Below are 17,408 nucleotides of genomic sequence, written 5' to 3'. Positions count from 1 at the left end.
TTACTTTTTGGTTTTTCAAGTCAGGGTTTCTCTGTGTTGTCCTGGCTATCTGACTGTCCTGGATACTACTCGCTCTGAAGACCAGGATGGCCTTGGGACGTGCTGGAATTACAACGTTACTATGTCAGGCTGACAGGTTTATTTAATTGTTGAATGCTTTCTCTGCATGTATGTATGTGCACCGTGTGTGTGCTTGGTGCCCTCGGAGGTCAGAAGAGGGCATGGAACACCCTAGAACTGGAATTAGTGACGGTTATGAACCACTGTGCAGGGCCTGGGCGCCGTCCTCCAGAGCAACAAGCGCTCTTAACCACTGGGCCATCTCTCCACCCTCCTCCACTTTTTGTTTTGAGGTCTCTGACTGAGTCTGGAGCTCCAGGATTTGGCTTGATGAGGCCATCCATCATGATTGTGCAGCAGCCCTCTCTCTGACCGAGTCATCCCTCAGCCCCTGTCTACCATTTTGAATCAGAGTGACACTCAAGCTCATAGAGATCACTCCGTAAATTCTTTGACTTTAGGACAAAGGGGCATGGAAAAGAGAACATTTCATCTTGTTTTTGGTTTATAAACTGTTTTCAATGATCTAGGCCTTTGTTAGAAAGCTGGGCTTGTTTAGGAAATAAAGTACAGTTTTGTTAGTTTTATTCGGTGATATAGACTTTTTAGAGTGACTTGGTATGGAGAATGAGGCTCAGGTAGACTGCATGAGTTTTAAAGAGTAACAACTGGGACTGGAGATAGCCTAGTTAATGACGCTTAACTGCTCTTGTAGAGGACCCTATTTTGGTTCTCAGCACCCGAGTCATGTGGATTAGAATGTTAGCTGTAGGGAATCTGATGTCTTCATGTGGCCTCTCCACAGGCACTCCCCACATATGTACATACTAACTAACACATTTTATTTTTATTTTTTATTTTTTTTGTTGTTTTTTTTTTTTTTTTTTCCGGAGCTGGGGACCGAACCCAGGGCCTTGCGCTTCCTAGGCAAGCGCTCTACCACTGAGCTAAATCCCCAACCCCCATAACTAACACATTTTATATACCTAATTTTTTTCTTTCTTTTTTTCCAGAGCTGAGGACCGAACCCAGGGTCTTGCGCTTTCTAGGCAAGCGCTCTACCACTGAGATAAATCCCTAACCCTAATATACTTAATTTTAAAAAAATTTTGGGCATGGTGGTGTAGAACTTGGTATCTCTGTGAGTTCAAGGCCAGCCTGGGCTACAGAGTGAGTTCTAGGACAGTTAGGGCTGTTACACAGAGAAGCCCTGTCTCAAAAAACCCAACATTTGTGATAACTGTTATTTATTTAAAGGTTCAGGGTTAAGAGAGACATGATGTTTTCAGTAATTTTTTTTTAAAAACCTTGTAAACTGGCATATTGTCTTTAAAATTGCCTTCACGGTATTCATCAAACTTGGTGTGCTTATACCTTTTGTTCTGGGATTCTATTTATAATATTCCATTCCTCAGATGTAATCATATGTGGTCATAACTATGAGATGTTCTGTGTGGCATTGTTAATTATTTTGAATAGCTACAAATAATTCAAGCGGCCACTATTTTGGAAAAAAATTAAAATGTGGCACATTAAATTATGAAGCACTATGGAGTATTAAAATAAAGGCAATTAAAATACTGTAATTAAAAATAGTTAACAGTAGGCAAGCATAAGTCCAAGTTCAAGGCCAGCCTGGTCTACAGAGTGAGTTTCAGGACAGCCTGGGGCTATACAGAGATCTCAACCCTGTCCCGAAAAATCCAACCAATGGAAACCAAACACAAAACAAACAAACAAACAAAAAAGGAAACAAAATCTACCTCAAATACAGCAATAGAAACACTTCATCAGCACTTCTCTCTTCCTCCCTTTCTCTCCTCCTCTTCTCTCCCTCTCTTTTCCTGAATGAGTGCTGGGATTAAAGTCATGTGCTATCATCACCTGGTCGGCTGCTTTTCTCTGACATTTTATTATATTTTTCTGTGACCCAGGATGGCCTGGAACATAACACGTAGCTCAAGGTGGCCTTAAATTCGGGTAGGAATTATAGGCACAACTATGTGCCTCTATACCAAGTTGCTATTTTAAAATCCCATATAGCAATGTAGGGTGGAAATGTCTCCAAACATAAGTTAATGTTTAGATTTAACATACGAAATGTTTTTGACATCTTGAAAATGGGAAGTGAAATTTCTTTAAAAAAATGACCTTCTTGAATTACAAACTGGTTATGCTTCTTTTTTAAAAAAATACGTGTCTACTTATTTTAAAGTAGGTAGTCAGGAAAGATAGATTTTAGTTGTTACTTCCTTTGAAATGGTGTGGGCAGGCTCCCTCCTACACTTCAGACTCTGAAGACATGGCTTAAATGGCTCAAATTTCAATGATCTGCGAATTGAAAAAGCACTCTGTTCAGAAGTAGATGTGCTATAAAAGAGGGGGAAAAGCATGTTCTCACGAGTTATACGCATTATATATAGTAAATCGCTGTTTTATGTTTTACATATAACTTGTTTTTGCTCATACCAGAGGAAAAGGCTTTGGTTCAAACAAAAAATTTTCTGGCTGTGAAATTTCAGAGACCTCTCGTTTATTTTCACCTGGAAAAACATCAATCCTTTCCTATAACGCTCCCCCAGCCCCGCCCCGCAGAGGGATGAATAAATAAACTTATAAAATACTGGCAATATGATGGCCATTAAATAGCTATGCGATTAAAGTTTCTTGTAGCATTACACTGTTCGGTAGAAAAGCACTCAGATTAAAACCGTGTAAAAATGAAGATGGACTTCAGTCCAGGGCAGTCTCATTTACTTAATATCTTTCCCAACCACACCTATCCGGCCAGTGCGGGTCTCAGAGGTTGGGCATGGCCCGGCGGACAGGCTACCGTCGCTGCTCTCAGGTTCGGAAAGACCATTGCCCATCCCTGCCCCGTAGCCGTCGCGTGGGTCCCCTGCCGTGCTGCCTGGAGTGTCGCCCGGCAGTAGCAACTTAACGCCGCTTCAAAAGTCCCCTGGGGTCCGGAGGCTTTTCTAGGCAGCAACATTCAGGGCCCTGAGTCTTAGTCCGGGAAGCCGGAAGGCCCGCGGGCTCGCAGGAGGGCGAGTCTCGAAGCGGGAAGCACAAGGCGCGCGTTCCCGCGAACGTAGGCGCGACGCTGGGGGCGGGGGGCGCGCACGCGCGCCGAGGCACGGGCGGGGGGCGGGGCGAAGAGGCGAAGGCGGGAAGAGGGCGCCCTGGAGTCCTGCCGAGTCCCGGGAGGGCGTCGACGCCGAGGGGGCGGGGCCAGGCGAGGCGGGAACGCGCTCGCGGGCTGGGAGGGCGGGGGCGCGGCGCTGGCGAGAGCGTGCCCGGTCCCCGCCCCTGTTTCCCACTCTTCCTTCCACCTCTGACCGGCCGGGCTGCGGAGCGGCTCCGCTCGCAGGTCCCGGGAGCCGCCGCCCGCTTCCTCCGCCCGCGGTGAGCCCGTCAATCCCCGCACAACGCGCTCCTCCATCTGGGCCATGGATGGGTAAGTGCCGGGTGGCCGCTCGGGGGCTGTGCTGGCCTCGTTTCCTCTCGGCGACGCGTCCCACCGAGGCCGGGAGCAGGGCGCGACGCCGGTTAGCGGAGGAGCGGCCCGGGGCTAAGCCCGACGGCAGGGACCTGGGAAGCGCGGGGGTCCGTCCGCCGCGGTCTCTGCTTCCTGCGCGCGGCCCCCCCCGTCACGTCCGCCCCTCGCAGCCTCGGGGCGCGTTCGGGAAGCGGAGTCGAGCCAGGGCCGGGGTGCCTAACCGGACTCCCCACACTTCCTCTCAGAAAATGGTGCGCGGCGCTGGCGGGGGCGGAGGCTGAGGCGGACGCGGCGCTCGGGGAGTTGCTGTTTACCGGTGGGGTGGGGCGCGCGGCGGAGCTTTCCCCGGCGGCGGGCCGGGGCGAGCGGCGACAGCCGTCTGGGCGGCGACCGGGTCTCGAACTGCGGTCCCCCGCGGGTCTCGGGACCGGCGGGGTCTCCTGACTTGGGCTTTGAGATACGTTAACCACTTCTAAATACCTAGCGTCTGCACTTTATTACCGGGGACGCTTCCTCTTCGTTCCCCACCCCTAAGAAACTTCGTGAATTCGCCTCGGGCGATGTTAGATATTGTGTAAGTGCAGATTTCCGGGCGCTTTCAACTGCTCGGTTTAAATGGGGTCTATGACTAAAAGAAAAAAAAAAAAAGATTTACAATCACCTTTTCCGAGCTGGTAATTTCTCTGGGAACATGGGACGGGACCTGATGTATTTTAATAAAAGCGTGAATTGAGGGATTTTAATAAATTGAGGGTCATATAATCAAGATTAAAAAAACCCTCCAAGTCAATTAGAGAACCTACCTTTTATTTATTTACATCTTTGTCGTTTGAGTTGTTCCTTAACCCTTCTCCCCCGCCGACTTTTGTTGACAGGACTTCTATAAACTGCGGAATGGTGGAGCATATAACTTGTTTGAAAAGTAAAATCCATTTAGCAGGTTGCCGCGTAGTTGATCATAGCATGCTACGTGTTTACGTGAGGACACTAGAATAAAACAATTTTTAACCTCGTTAGGTTTCGTTTTTCTTAATTTCACAATTTTGTGATATATGGATTATCTCATCTGAATGCAGATTGCACACTGCTGTGGATATCAAAGTTCGATTTTAGATTTGATTTATGGTTGTGATGCTCTTTAAAGTATTTTTATTTAGTGGGAGCTTCTTTGCGAACGCTTCTCCTTGAGAATTGGCTCCTCCTTACCTGACTGATTCATTTTACGTGTGAAATCATTTTCAGTGATTTATGCCATAAATGCCATTATATCAGTTCAGGAAGGACGGTGAAGTGTTCGTCTTCAGAAGGTTCAACTTCGGGTTTGGGGAAACAAGTTAGCTTTTTGTGTCATGAGATTTAGTTAAAGGGCTTGCTTGACTTTTGCTTCTTCACTGTGAAGTGCAAGCTCCTCCCCCACAGTGCACTGGTTGAGGGTGGGGAAAAGGGTGAGTAGGAATGTTCAACCTTAATTCAGCATCTATGTGTTTATCTGATCCAAAACATTAGTTGCATAGGTTTTAGTCATCATTTGCTACTTACTACATACACCTTGTTAAAAAGTACCTTTTTAGTTGGCTATCAAAGTAATATGTTTTATTATAGTTCACGCACAACACACATACCATCTCATTTTGTTCATATTTACTCTTCTGCTCTCGCCTTCCCAAACTTACTTTTGTTAATAGTTTGTAAGCACTTTGCCTTGCTTGTGGTGTTAAAGCTAAGAAGACAGTGATGCAGATAGAGCATTCAAATGAGGAAATGCTTGTTTTGTCCACCAGGACCGATAAAGATAAGATTACACACTTTTTAAAGTATAACTTATCAGTTTTTATCAGGTTTACATTTCAGAAAAATGAATGCAGTTTTCAAAACTCTACTAGGGAAAAAAGGAATGGTTATTATTTAAAACAATGAAGTTTGTACCACTTGATGCAAAAACAGGTTTGCATACCTTTAGGAAATTATGACTATTGATTAGTAACCTAATACAGAATTTGTATTATAAAGGAACTATGGAGATAAACTGCTAACTGAAGATGTAGGAGAGATCAGCTTTTGTATAGATTGACTGTATAGGGGTTTTTACACATAATCTTATGGAGTGTGGCTTTTAATATAGTGAACTATGCCCTAGGCAAGCTTATTAAATTTCATTTTCCCACAGCTTGCAAAAAGCCCATTTCCTTTATTCTGAGTAGTTAAAAAAAAAAAACCCACTAGCCAACATATTTTTAGTTCCTCCTCGAATTCCAGCTCTCTGCCTGCCTCCTCCCCCCACTGTGTGTGTGTGTGTGTCTGTCTGTCTGTATATGTTTGTTCATGTTCATTTCTACCTAGGAGGAGGAGTACTTTTGTACTCAAAACAATATTGATGGATAACATTTTTTAAATAGCAAATTTAAAATTCGGCATGTAGAAATTGACTTTTATATTTATTCTAGCTCTGGAAGATTTTTTTTTTGTGAGTTTTGGGGGGGCGATAAGATGCAGATTTACAAGATACGTTTGGTGCCTGTAAAATCCAAGCCCAGGTTTGTTTTATTGAGGCTGTAGGGTGTGATCACTTCTATCAGTGACTTACGAGGATGAGCTTTGGTGATTTTAGTTTTGGTTGGATTTGTCAAAGTGAGATAAACTCATGCTTATTGTATCAAAGCAGAACTGTTCTACACACACACACACACACACACACACACACACACACACGAGAGAATACTTTATGTCTTGCATTGATGTTGAAGCTTTGCCTTTGAACTCTGCTGTTGCTACACTGTCCATTGATTTTTCTTTATTAACATTTCCCAGTTCATTTTTCATTATTTGTTATTATAATGCCTTTTCTTTTTCTTTAATCTTATCTGTCTTTTAAAACTTGTTCTCTAACTTTGTTTTCCATTTTCTCTTTTTACTTTTTCCATACAGTGTTGTTACAGATCTTATAGCAGTCGGTTTAAAGGTAGGAATCTTTTACTATCCTTTCATAGTTTTTATGTTTTAATTTTGACATTTCTCCCTTAGAGGTGAAATGATTTCACCTGTTCATAAAATTGTCTTTTGTTCTGTGTGATAATAGCCTTTTACTTTCACCCCCACCATAAGTAGGCCTGTGGATTTTATGCACCTTTCAGGAGGAACTATAGTATTATGTATGGAAAATTAAAACCACCCAAAGTATAAATTAACAAATTTTTTTTTTTTGGGTGGGAGAGTTTTGTTTTTGTAGTTATAATAATCACAGACTGATTTTAAAAAAAAATCTTCCTTTATGGCTGCAATAAAGTAACAATAGCTGATTTTTTTTTTACTGCCAATGATATGCCATGTGTTTTACATGTATGCACACCAATCATTATAGCATTCCTTCAGGATGGGTAATTACTATTCTTATTTCAGAGATGAAAAAGCAGGTTGAGAAAGTTTGTCCAAGGTGTTAAAGTACTTGTCTTCCTGTTCTGTTTTCAAAACCTTACCCTTTTGTTGTTGCTACACCTTGTTGCTAGCAATGAGGTCTATCTTAAACGTGAATATCTGGAGAACTTAATATGTCTCATGTGTAGTAATGGTTTTTCCAAGTTACAAGTCTATAGTTACATCAGAGTCTTCTCATTATTGGATAAAAAAATACAAATCAAGAAAACAATGCTCCTCAAAGTGAGGGTTTAAAAATATAATTTGTCTTGGGGCTGGAGAGGCGGCCAGCAGTACTTACTGCTCTTCAGATGACCTGGGTTCTGTTCCCAGGGTATATGGTGGCTCACAACTACCTGTACCTTCAGTTGCAAGGGCGTCAGATGCGTTTTTCTGACCTCTCAGTTCACATACATACTCAGGCATGTACATATACATGAAATTTAAAGACAATAAAATCATAAAAGATAACTGTCATGAAGTTTGATATTTGATACTGAGTTGGGAATGCAGTTCAATAGGCCACACAGTGCAGATTCCTTTATCCTTGGCTCTGTTTTAAGTAAACTAGGTTTATTTATATAGGATGATCACAGTCTAGTCTGTCAGAGTTAGCACACATTCCACCACTGTACCCTGACTATGTTTTGTTAGTTAATTCTGTTTTTGTTTCTTTACACTTACAGGATCTGATGGTAATGCTTGTATTCTGTGATTTCTCAAGAAATAAGTGTAACAGGAAGTTAAAAGAATGGGATGTCTAAGACTAGCATAATTGAGAACTATTGCACTGTCTTTGGAGGTTAGGTAGAGTTGACCTGCTTTGGCAAGCTCTAAGTATGTTTATGAGTAGGAAATTAATGCAGGCAGCCTTTTCTGGAACTGCCTCCTTCCATATGTTGTCAGCTTCTTAAGAATAATATGCAGAGATTAGATATTAAGGCTTCAACTGTGTGTCTGAAGGTGCTTGGTAGAAGGGATATTTAAATGAATTGTTTTGATCTTTAAAGAAGATGTGTTTTGTGTTTCTAGCTTTTTCTCTGAGATGTAAATAACAACAGACACTTTAAAAAGTTACCACTTGGGGTTGGGGATTTAGCTCAGTGGTAGAGCGCTTACCTAGCAAGCACAAGGCCCTGGGTTTGGTCCCCAGCTCCCGAAAAAAAAAAAAAAGAAAGAAAAAAAAAGTTACCATGTTAAGGTTAAAGAGTTAGGCTTATTTTATTATGGTGAAACTCATCCATTATAAATGGAAGAAAATTTAAATGTTATGTTTAGGAACCAGATGTGAATACAAGGTTTGGTTTTCTGTTTGTATCTTTTGAAGTAAACACTTTGAAAACAACACCTCTGAAGAGATGACATGTTGACTAGCTGATTCAGTAGGCAGCCTATATTAATATATTTATTTATGTTATAAAATATGTATATTATATATATTCAGCATCTATATATTGAAATACTAGAATCATGGTATAAAAATATTCATTATGTACTTCTGGCAAGATTGTTCTTTCTTTGATCTCACCAAGGAAGTTTAGTTATTACCAAATAATGAATCAGTAAAACTTGCATTTCATCCAGAATATATAAAAAATAAGTCAATATTTGTTTTCTTTGTTTGCTGTCTGAATACAACAATATAATTAATGGCTTTAATTAGTAGCGATAATGGAATTTAGGCTGTGTTCTCTAATTTTACTTTCCTGGATTAAAAGGATATTTATTTAAAATTAGTTAAAACTTATTTTATGTGTATGAGTGTTTTTCCTGCATATATGTTATATGTGTGTCTGGTGTTTATGGAGGGCCATCTGGAACTGTAGTTAAGGATGGTTGTAAGCTACTGTTTGGGAGCTGGGATCTGAACCTGGGATATCTACAAGAGCAGGAAGTGCTCTCTCCAGCTCCAAAATGTTATTAAGATTTTGTAAAAGATAACATAAAATACTTTAAATTTGAAAGTAATTATTTTAACAAAGGGAAACTGAGTTGCTTTTAATGTGATTTATGATGTGTCGCAAAAGACTTTTTTTTTTTTTTTTGAAAAGTTAAAAATTCCTTAATTTTTTATTCCTGGTACCACTACCACAATTTACAGGGCAATATACCTGATGTAATGAAAAGAAAAAGAAAAAGACAAAGCTACAACAGATAAAAGACCTCAGGAATGTACATCTAATTGACACTACATTGCATTAATCGATAGCTGCACTTTTGCAAACTGTGGCTATGACAGTCCTGAACAAGAAGGGCTTCCTGTTTAAGCTGCAGTGACTTTTCTGACTATGGATCATCGTTCCTTCTGTGGCAGATTTTTACAGTTCCTCTAATGCATTTAGGACGACTGTCTCAAAGTAACCTGCAGCTTTCCTGACAACTCCTCGCTCTCTCTCCTGCTAAGAACTGTAGCCGTTTGTTTGTTTTATTTTAAAACCTTCTGCTACCATATCCACCACTTCCACTTCCAGATCCATAGCCACCACCATAGGGACTGCCTGAGCTTCTTCCACCAAAACTGCCCCCCTTCATGGGTCCATAATTAGATTGTTGCTGTCCACTATAATTTCCAAAGTCATTATAGTTCCCACCACCACCATAGTTACCTCCACCAAAATTTCCTCCTTCATTGTAACCATCATATCCTCCTGCTCCACCACCATATCCACCACCTTGGTTTCCATATCCTGGTCCACCACCTCCATAACCTCCTCTACTACTGTAACCAGGACCACCACCATAGTTGCCACCATCACCTCCAAATCCATTATATCCACCATCACCACCTCCATAACTGCCTCTGCTGCCACCACCTCCACCACCATAGCCTCCTCTTCCACCAAAGTTTCCTCCACGCCCAAAGTTTCCTCCGCCACCACCAAAGTTTCCTCCATGTCCCATAAAGTTGCCAGATCCACCTCCACAACCTCTCTGTGATCCAGCAGACTGCATCTCTTGTTTAGAAAGGGCCTTTTTCACTTCACAATTATGCCCATTAATAGTGTGGTATTTCTGAACAACAATTTTATCAACTGTGTCATGATCATCAAAAGTTACAAAAGCAAATCCTCTCTTTTTCCCACTCTGCCTATCTTCCATAACTTCTATGGTTTCAATCTTGCCATACTTTTCAAAGTAGTCTCTCAGATTATATTCTCCTGTATCCTCTTTAATACCACCAACAAAAATCTTCTTCACCGTTAAATGGGCACCAGGCTTTACAGAATCCTCTCTAGAAACAGCTCTCTTTGGTTCCACCACACGTCCATCAACCTTGTGTGGCCGAGCACACATTGCAGCATCCACCTCTTCGACACGAGTAGGTCACAAAACCAAAGCCTCTGGAACGTTTTGTTTGAGGATCTCTCATTACCACACAGTCTGTAAGTGTGCCCCATTTCTCAAAATGTTCTCTCTTTTTTTTAAAAATATTTTATTTATTTATTTATTTATTTATTTATTTATTTATTTATTTATTTATTTATTTTGGAGCTGAGTATTTATTTTATTTATATATGTACACTGTAGCTGTCTTCAGACACCAGAAGAGGGCATCAGATCTCGTTACAGATGGTTGTGAGCCACCATGTGGTTGCTGGGATTTGAACTCAGGACCTCGGGAAGAGCAGTCGGTGCTCTTAACCTCTGAGCCATCTCTCCAGCCCTCAAAATGTTCTCTTAAGCTATCATCTGTGGTTTCAAAGCTCAGACCACCAATAAACAGCTTCCTCAGCTGCTCTGGTTCCTTTGGATCGTGGCCCTCCATTTTGAGACCGGACTCGCCTCTTCCAACTCGAGTTCAATATCCGCAAAAGACATTTTTGAGGCTCTCTTTACTGTTGTTTCCAGTGTCTGATTGTTATAAACTCAAAAAAGTTTGCTAAATGAATGAATGAATGAATGCCAAATCGTAACAATGATGTGGCAAACATTCTGGAAACCAAGCTTTTTGATACTGCTGGTATACACTTAGTGAAAAAGAATTCCTTTTTTAGATTGAAATTGTATTGAAGACATGTATACATTTTCAGCTGTTTTAGGATTCATATCATGATATGCACCTTGAGTCTTCTTTGTGGGTTATTATAACTTCTTTTGAGGGGCTTTGAGACAGGGTTTCTCTAAGAAACCTTGGCTGTCGTGGAACTTACTCTGTAGACCAGTCTGGCCTTGAATTTGAGCATCTGCCTGCCTCTGTGTCCCAAGTGCTGGGATTAAAGTCATGCACCACCATTGCCTGGCTTGGAGTATTAATTTAAAAAATGTGTGTGTGTGTGTGTGTGTGTGTGTGTGTGTGTAATGTATATGAGTGTTCTGTCTGCATGTATATCTGCAGGCCAGAAGAGGGCATCAGATCTCATTACAGATGGTAATGTGGTTGCTGGAAATTGAACTCAGGACCTCTGGAAGAGTAGCCAATGCTCTTAACCACTGAACCATCTCTCCAGCCCGGGGTATTACTCTTTTAACATTGCCCAAATTAAAAAATTAGCTTTGGGAACTCATTGTGAAATATTTTTTCATTTTTGAGTTGTTGAGATGGTCTTGTTAGGTTAACCAAGCTGGACTTAAACCTGCTTCAGTCTCCGAATGTCTAGGGTCACAGGTATGCACTACCATGACTAGCTATCTGTGTGTGTGTGTGTGTGTGTGTGTGTGTGTGTGTATTACATGTCTATGTGTGTGTAAGACACACACACACACACCACTCATCATTGACTCATTGAGAAACAATGAGCAGTGAGTTCTTTTAAATGAAGACAGTCTGGTGATAGAGTGCTATGGCATTCATTTTAGAGATTTACTGTACCTCATAAATCAGTGATAGCATTCTGGGTAATGGCCTTTTTTGTGTGCCAAAGTGCATTTTAAACTTCAAGCTTATGCATTCAGTAGTATTAGCTGGCTACTACTCAAAATCTCAAAGCCACATTTCCTATATTCCTGTTTATCTATATTCCTGTTTATTTTGGTCTTCCATAACTATCATAGTCTTTTCTATTTTTAGTGGGTAGTTGAGAATAGGAAAACATGTTTAGAAAGGACTATAATTGGCTTCCAATAATTGTCATGTCTGCTATGTAGAATAGAACCACACCATATCGAAATTAATTTTGAAGGCCAGTTTCCTTCATGCAAGACATTGGGGGTTGTTAACAAGCAGCAGCCTATGGGCACATCTGGCTTGCCACCTGTTTCTCTAAGTAGTTTTATTGGGACATAGCCATGCTTATTTATGTCTATATTGTCTATGATTGCTTTCACATTATATTAACAGAGCTGAATAGTGGTCATAGTCTGCAAAGGATAATGTATTCACCTCCTGGCCCTTTACAGAAAAAGTTTGCTTACTGTTATGCTTCACTATTGGAAATATGGAAGACCTTGGCTACATCTTTTTTAAATGAAGTGTTGTTTTTATAGAATGCAATTCAATAAAGTTGGACAAATTTTAACACTTTAATCAAAACAATAGAATGTAGCTTGAGAAAGATCCCTGTTTATCTCTTTCCTGACAGTCTAGGCAACTGTTCTGATTTTCATTAACATAGATTAGTTTTACCTGTTTCATATGAACAGAACCAATTAATAAAGGCTCTCTTGTGTGGCAGTTTTATTTAGCAAAATGAATTTTAGACCTACTGTGTTGTACTATGTGTAGTAGTAGTTCATCCTTTTATTTCTGTTTCATATTGTGTCTTAAATTCTGTTCTCATGTTGATGGGCACTTGAGTTCTTTCCAGCTTGGGAATATTACAAATAAAGTTTCTGTGAACGTGTGTGTGTGTGTGTGTGTGTGTGTGTGTGTGTGTGTGTGTGTGTCTTTTATTTTTAAATTTTATTTATAGATGCATGCTCTCTCTGTCTGCATTTATGCCTGCATGGCAGAAGAGAGCAATAAATCCCATTACAGACGGTTATGAGGCATCATGTGGTTGCTGGGAATTGAACTCAGAACCTCTGGAAGAACAGCCAGTCCACTTAACTAGTGAGCCACTTCTCTGTCCCTGTTTAGTCTACTGTTGTATACCTATCTTCTAAGCCCAGGAGTGGAAGTGCAGGATGATAGGACATGCAGATTTATCAGAAACTGTTCAATATTGTTCGGATCTTGAATGTTCCTCAAAGATCTGTATGTTAAAGGCTCAGTCTGTAGGGTAGCATTTTGGGGAATTCATAGAACCTTTTAGTAGGTTTAGTTTCCTGGGAAGGTTTTAGGTTTCCATGCGATTGTGGGATATTGGCACTTCCCTCTTTCCCTTTGCTTTCTGAACTTCAGGTGAATTGTTTGTCTATCATTCACAGTGCCTTGTCTACCTGGCCTTCTTACAGCAGCATATCTGCTTGATCTTAGACTGGCATCCCCAGAACTAGGAGCTGAACAGACTCTTCTCTTATAAGTTAGTCGTCTCAAGTATTTCAGTATAATGATGGGAGAGCCTACTCTGAACTGTTGAACCATTTTCTAAAGTGTATGCACTTTACACAGTCTGCTTCAAGCCCACATCTGTGGTCATATGACCTTGAATATGCCTGGTCTTCCAGTCTCATCTGAATTAGAACTCAGGTGCTTTTTCACCCTTTGCAACCCTTGGTGCTGTTTTTTACTTTTAGGTATCTAAAGGGTGTAGCTGAATGGCTAGTATCAGTAATATTTTATTGATTCGATGACTGGTACTGATATTTTTTTTTAAAGAGTTATTCATCTATTATATACAAATACACTGTAGCTGTCTTCAGATACACCAGAAGAGGGCATCGGATCTCTTTACAGATGGTTGTGAGCCACCATATGGTTGCTGGGAATTAAACTCGGGACCTCTGGGAAAGCAGTCGGGTGCTCTTAACCGCTGAGCCATCTCTCCAGCCCGTGGTACTGATATTTATCAATATCCTATGTACTGTCTAGCCGTTCACTTTTGGAGGGGGGATTCTGTGAAGCCCTTTGTTGTTGTTTTTTGTTGTTGTTGTTGTTGTTGTTTTGAGACAGGGTTTCTCTTAGTAGCCCTGGCTGTCCTAGAACTTACTCAGTAAGCCAGGCTGGCCTCAGGCTCAGAGACCTACCTGCTTCTGCCTCCCAAGTGCTGAAATTATAGGCATATGCCATCACTGTCTGGCTTTTTAACACTATTCTTTATTCTAGTGTAGTATCTTCTCTCGTAACAAATATATCTAGTGACGCTCACTCAACCTTCATAAGGCTGTGTGCAACCCTTTAATATAGTTCTCGTGTTGTAGTGACCCCAACCATAACATTTTTTTTCATTGCTACTTTATAACTATAATTTTGCCTTTGTTATGAATTATAAAGTAAATATTGGTGTTTTCTGATAGTCTTAGGCAGCTCCTGTGAAAGGGTAGTTTGACCTCCAAAGGAGTTTTGACAACATATTGAGAACGACTGTCCTAGAGTTGTGAGGCACCATATGGATACTGAGAGTTGAACCTCAGAGTAACAACTGCTCAATCCCTGAATCTTTCCAGGCCATCTGTTGGTTAAGTCTTTACTTTTTTCTTTTCCTTCCTGTCCCCTTCTCCGCCCTTCTTTATTTCCAGACCAGGCTGGTCTCTGCCTGCCTCTGCCTCCTTAGTGTTGTGATTAAATGTATGCACCACAACCACCCACCTCTTCAGTGTTTCTTAAAGACACTAACTTAAACAAATGACATTTTTTATATGCTTGCTTACGTAATTGTGTGTGCATAAACCACAGCATATGAGTGGAGGTCAGAAAGCATCTTGGTGGAGTTGGTCTCACCTTCCTCTCTTGTGAGTTCAGAGGACCAAACTCCAGGTTGTTAAGCTTAGTGACCAGAACCTTTCCCATTGAGAAGTTTCATCAGTCCCCAAAATACAGCTATTTTGTTTGCTTTTGTTGTTGCTTTGAGTCAAGGTCTTTATGTAACCTTGGCTGTCCTGGAACTCATTTGTTTTCTTAAAGTGTGTTCTCATTATCTTTTTAAATTTATCTTTTGAGACAGGTCTCACAATATCTTTGTGAAGTCCTGGCATTCTGGAACTCTGTGTAGACCAGACTGGCCTCAAATTCAGGTCTGCTTCCTTCTGCCTCTCAAGTGTTGGAGTTATGATAAGCACCTTCACACTCCACAGATTCTGATGATCTTTTATTTGAAGTAAGTAGATTGACCGATCACATTAGCGTACTTGAACGAATATATTAGTTACTTTCTTGTTGCCGGGACCTTGAGGAAGAGAGAAAGGTTTACACTGGCGCATGTTTGAGAGTACAGACCTTCACTGTAGGAAGGGCATGGAGGCAGGAGCTTGAGGTCAGGTCACATAGTCAGGAAGCAGAAAGGTACATGTTGGTGCTCAGCTGGCTTTCTTGTTTTTCTCTTTTCTTCAGTCTGAGATCCCAGCACCTGAGATGATTCCAATCATAATTAGGATATTTCTTCACCTGAGTTAAGCTCCTGGACACACCTTTCTACGTGCACTAAAATGTGTATTCTAGGTGCTTTCAAATCTGGACAGATTGACAGTGTACATCAACTCACATCTGCCATCTTCCTAACTTTTTGCTCATTGTACTTGTTCTTGGTTTCTTCTGATTTTTGTTTTGCTTTTGAAATGAAATATTGCTAAGTTTCAGGCTGGTCTCCAACTTCAAATGTTCCCATATTAGCCTTAGGAGTAGCTGGAGTTACAGAAATTCTCACTACATCTAGTCCCTTCTTCTGTGTTAGTTGAACATATATTTGATTCAAATTTTTTCACTTAGCATATTAGTTATGTATTATGTAAACATTTTCTTTGTAAGTTGCTTTGTAGTTAGCATATGTAGTTATAACTCATAAGTACACTATCCAAAATCACTATATTACTTCATGTGTACTGTAGGTAGAATAAACCAGCAGTCTCAGTTCTTTTCTGTCACTTATAACCTCACTACCCTTCATTTTTCTTTTTTTCTTTCTTTTTTTTTTTTTTCGGAGCTGGGGACCGAACCCAGGGCCTTGCGCTTGCTAGGCAAGCGCTCTACCACTGAGCCAAATCCCCAACCCCACCCTTTATTTTTCTTAAGCATGTGCATTATCATCTTATACTTTAGAGCAGCTATTATGTAGATATACCATAATTATTTTTTGTGTACATGTCTTAGTGTAAGTTTGTGTACCACATATGTGCAGGAGTTTGTGGAGATCAGAAGAAGGTGGTGGACCCCTTGGAACTGGAATTACAGGCTGTTGTGAGTTGCCATGTGTATACCGGGAACAGAACCCAGGTCCTCTGCAAGAGAAATAAACATTCTTAATCACTGAGCCATCTTTTCACCCTGATAGCTCAATTAAATTAAAAGATTTTATTTTATTATTATTGATTTCTTTCATGTAGATCCAACTTCCTGTCCAATAATCAGAATGAACTTCTGCTTCCTCATATAGCTTCTTTTAACTTACAGAAATCCCACTAACATTAGAGTCTCTTAGTTTTGGTACATCAAATCCTACTTGGTTGTGTGGAGGCATTGTTAGGGATTGAACTTAGAGGGCCTTGGATATTCTGTAGATGGGCTATGTATACTCCCAGCTCCTGGCATATTTAGTTCTTTATTGTGAAAGGTACTTTCTGTACTAAAAATTTGGCATTGGCTCTTTCCTCCCTTTCTCTAACACTTGACGTATTTCAGTCTTTTTATTATGCTTCTGATGAAACCTTGTAATTGTTACTCTTAATGCTCTGTACATATAGATTTATCAATCACTCTTATTTCTCCTTCCTCAAAGGTTTTCTTTGTCTTGTTTTTCATAGTTTGAACAATATACTGAAGTATAAGTTTAATTTTGGTATTTATGTACATCGGTAATCTCTTAGCTTCCTGGAGCTGTAATTTGTAGTTTGATATAACTCACTAATTATGGAAAGTTGCAAGTCTTTGTTCCTTTCTGTCTCCCTCCCTTCCTCCCTCCCTCCCTCCCCCCCCCCCCCCGCCTTGTGTGTAGGTGTGCGTCTTGTTATATTACATGTTATGGTCTCAAAATGGCTCTTGGGTCCTTCTATTTTAGTTTCCCCTGTAGCCAGGTATATAGAATGTACTAATGAGGCCTATTGCTAACCTTTTTTCATTGTTACATTTTTAAAACTATTTTAAAAAAAATTTGAGGTTAAATTACATCACTGTTTCCTCCCTCTAGCCTTTTCCATGCATCCCCATTATACATTCGCATGTATATACACACACATTGTTTTTTCCCCTTTTGAACATTTTAGCTTTTGTCTCTGTTACTTATTTGAAATTGCCACACATTATTGGATGTTCTGGGGTTTTGTTGTTTATTTTCTCTGAGCATTTCAGTTTGGGAAGTTTCTACTGAAATCTTTTTCTTTAGCCTCTGCAATACTGGGTCTGAGCAGGTATTCTAGAACTGAGCTTGTACCTACAGCCCCTACTGACATACCTTCAAGTTGATTTCTT

At 40.6% G+C, this 17,408-nt stretch overlaps 1 protein-coding gene and 1 pseudogene across 12 annotated transcripts in view; one reads left to right on the top strand and one right to left on the bottom strand.

The window, feature by feature from the left end:
- The first annotated feature begins 3,378 nt into the window (after positions 1–3,378).
- Ptbp3 (polypyrimidine tract binding protein 3) overlaps positions 3,379–17,408 on the top strand; it is an 86,071-nt gene continuing 72,041 nt past the window's right edge. For 6 of the 11 annotated variants that reach the window (XM_087551349.1, XM_087551347.1, XM_087551352.1 and 3 more), the window contains 1 exon segment: positions 3,379–3,517. Coding sequence is in view for 4 of the 11 variants with exons in the window: in XM_087551346.1 (XP_087407472.1) it covers positions 3,510–3,517; positions 6,485–6,518 (42 nt within the window). In the remaining 7 variants the exon portion in view is untranslated. 11 annotated transcript variants of the gene reach the window in all.
- Hnrnpa1-ps39 (heterogeneous nuclear ribonucleoprotein A1, pseudogene 39) lies at positions 9,022–10,765 on the bottom strand (annotated as a pseudogene). Its single transcript, XR_015620912.1, has 2 exons — positions 10,643–10,765; positions 9,022–10,378 (listed from the first exon to the last, which is right to left on the bottom strand). The product of XR_015620912.1 is annotated as a heterogeneous nuclear ribonucleoprotein A1, pseudogene 39 (transcript).

Source organism: Rattus norvegicus, chromosome 5 (assembly GCF_021556685.1).
Source record: "Rattus norvegicus strain SHRSP/BbbUtx chromosome 5, alternate assembly SHRSP_T2T, whole genome shotgun sequence".
In the NCBI taxonomy this organism is placed as follows: domain Eukaryota; kingdom Metazoa; phylum Chordata; class Mammalia; order Rodentia; family Muridae; genus Rattus; species Rattus norvegicus.
The sequence above is the reverse complement of the archived record's forward strand: the minus strand, read 5'-3'. Positions and strand labels throughout refer to the sequence as shown.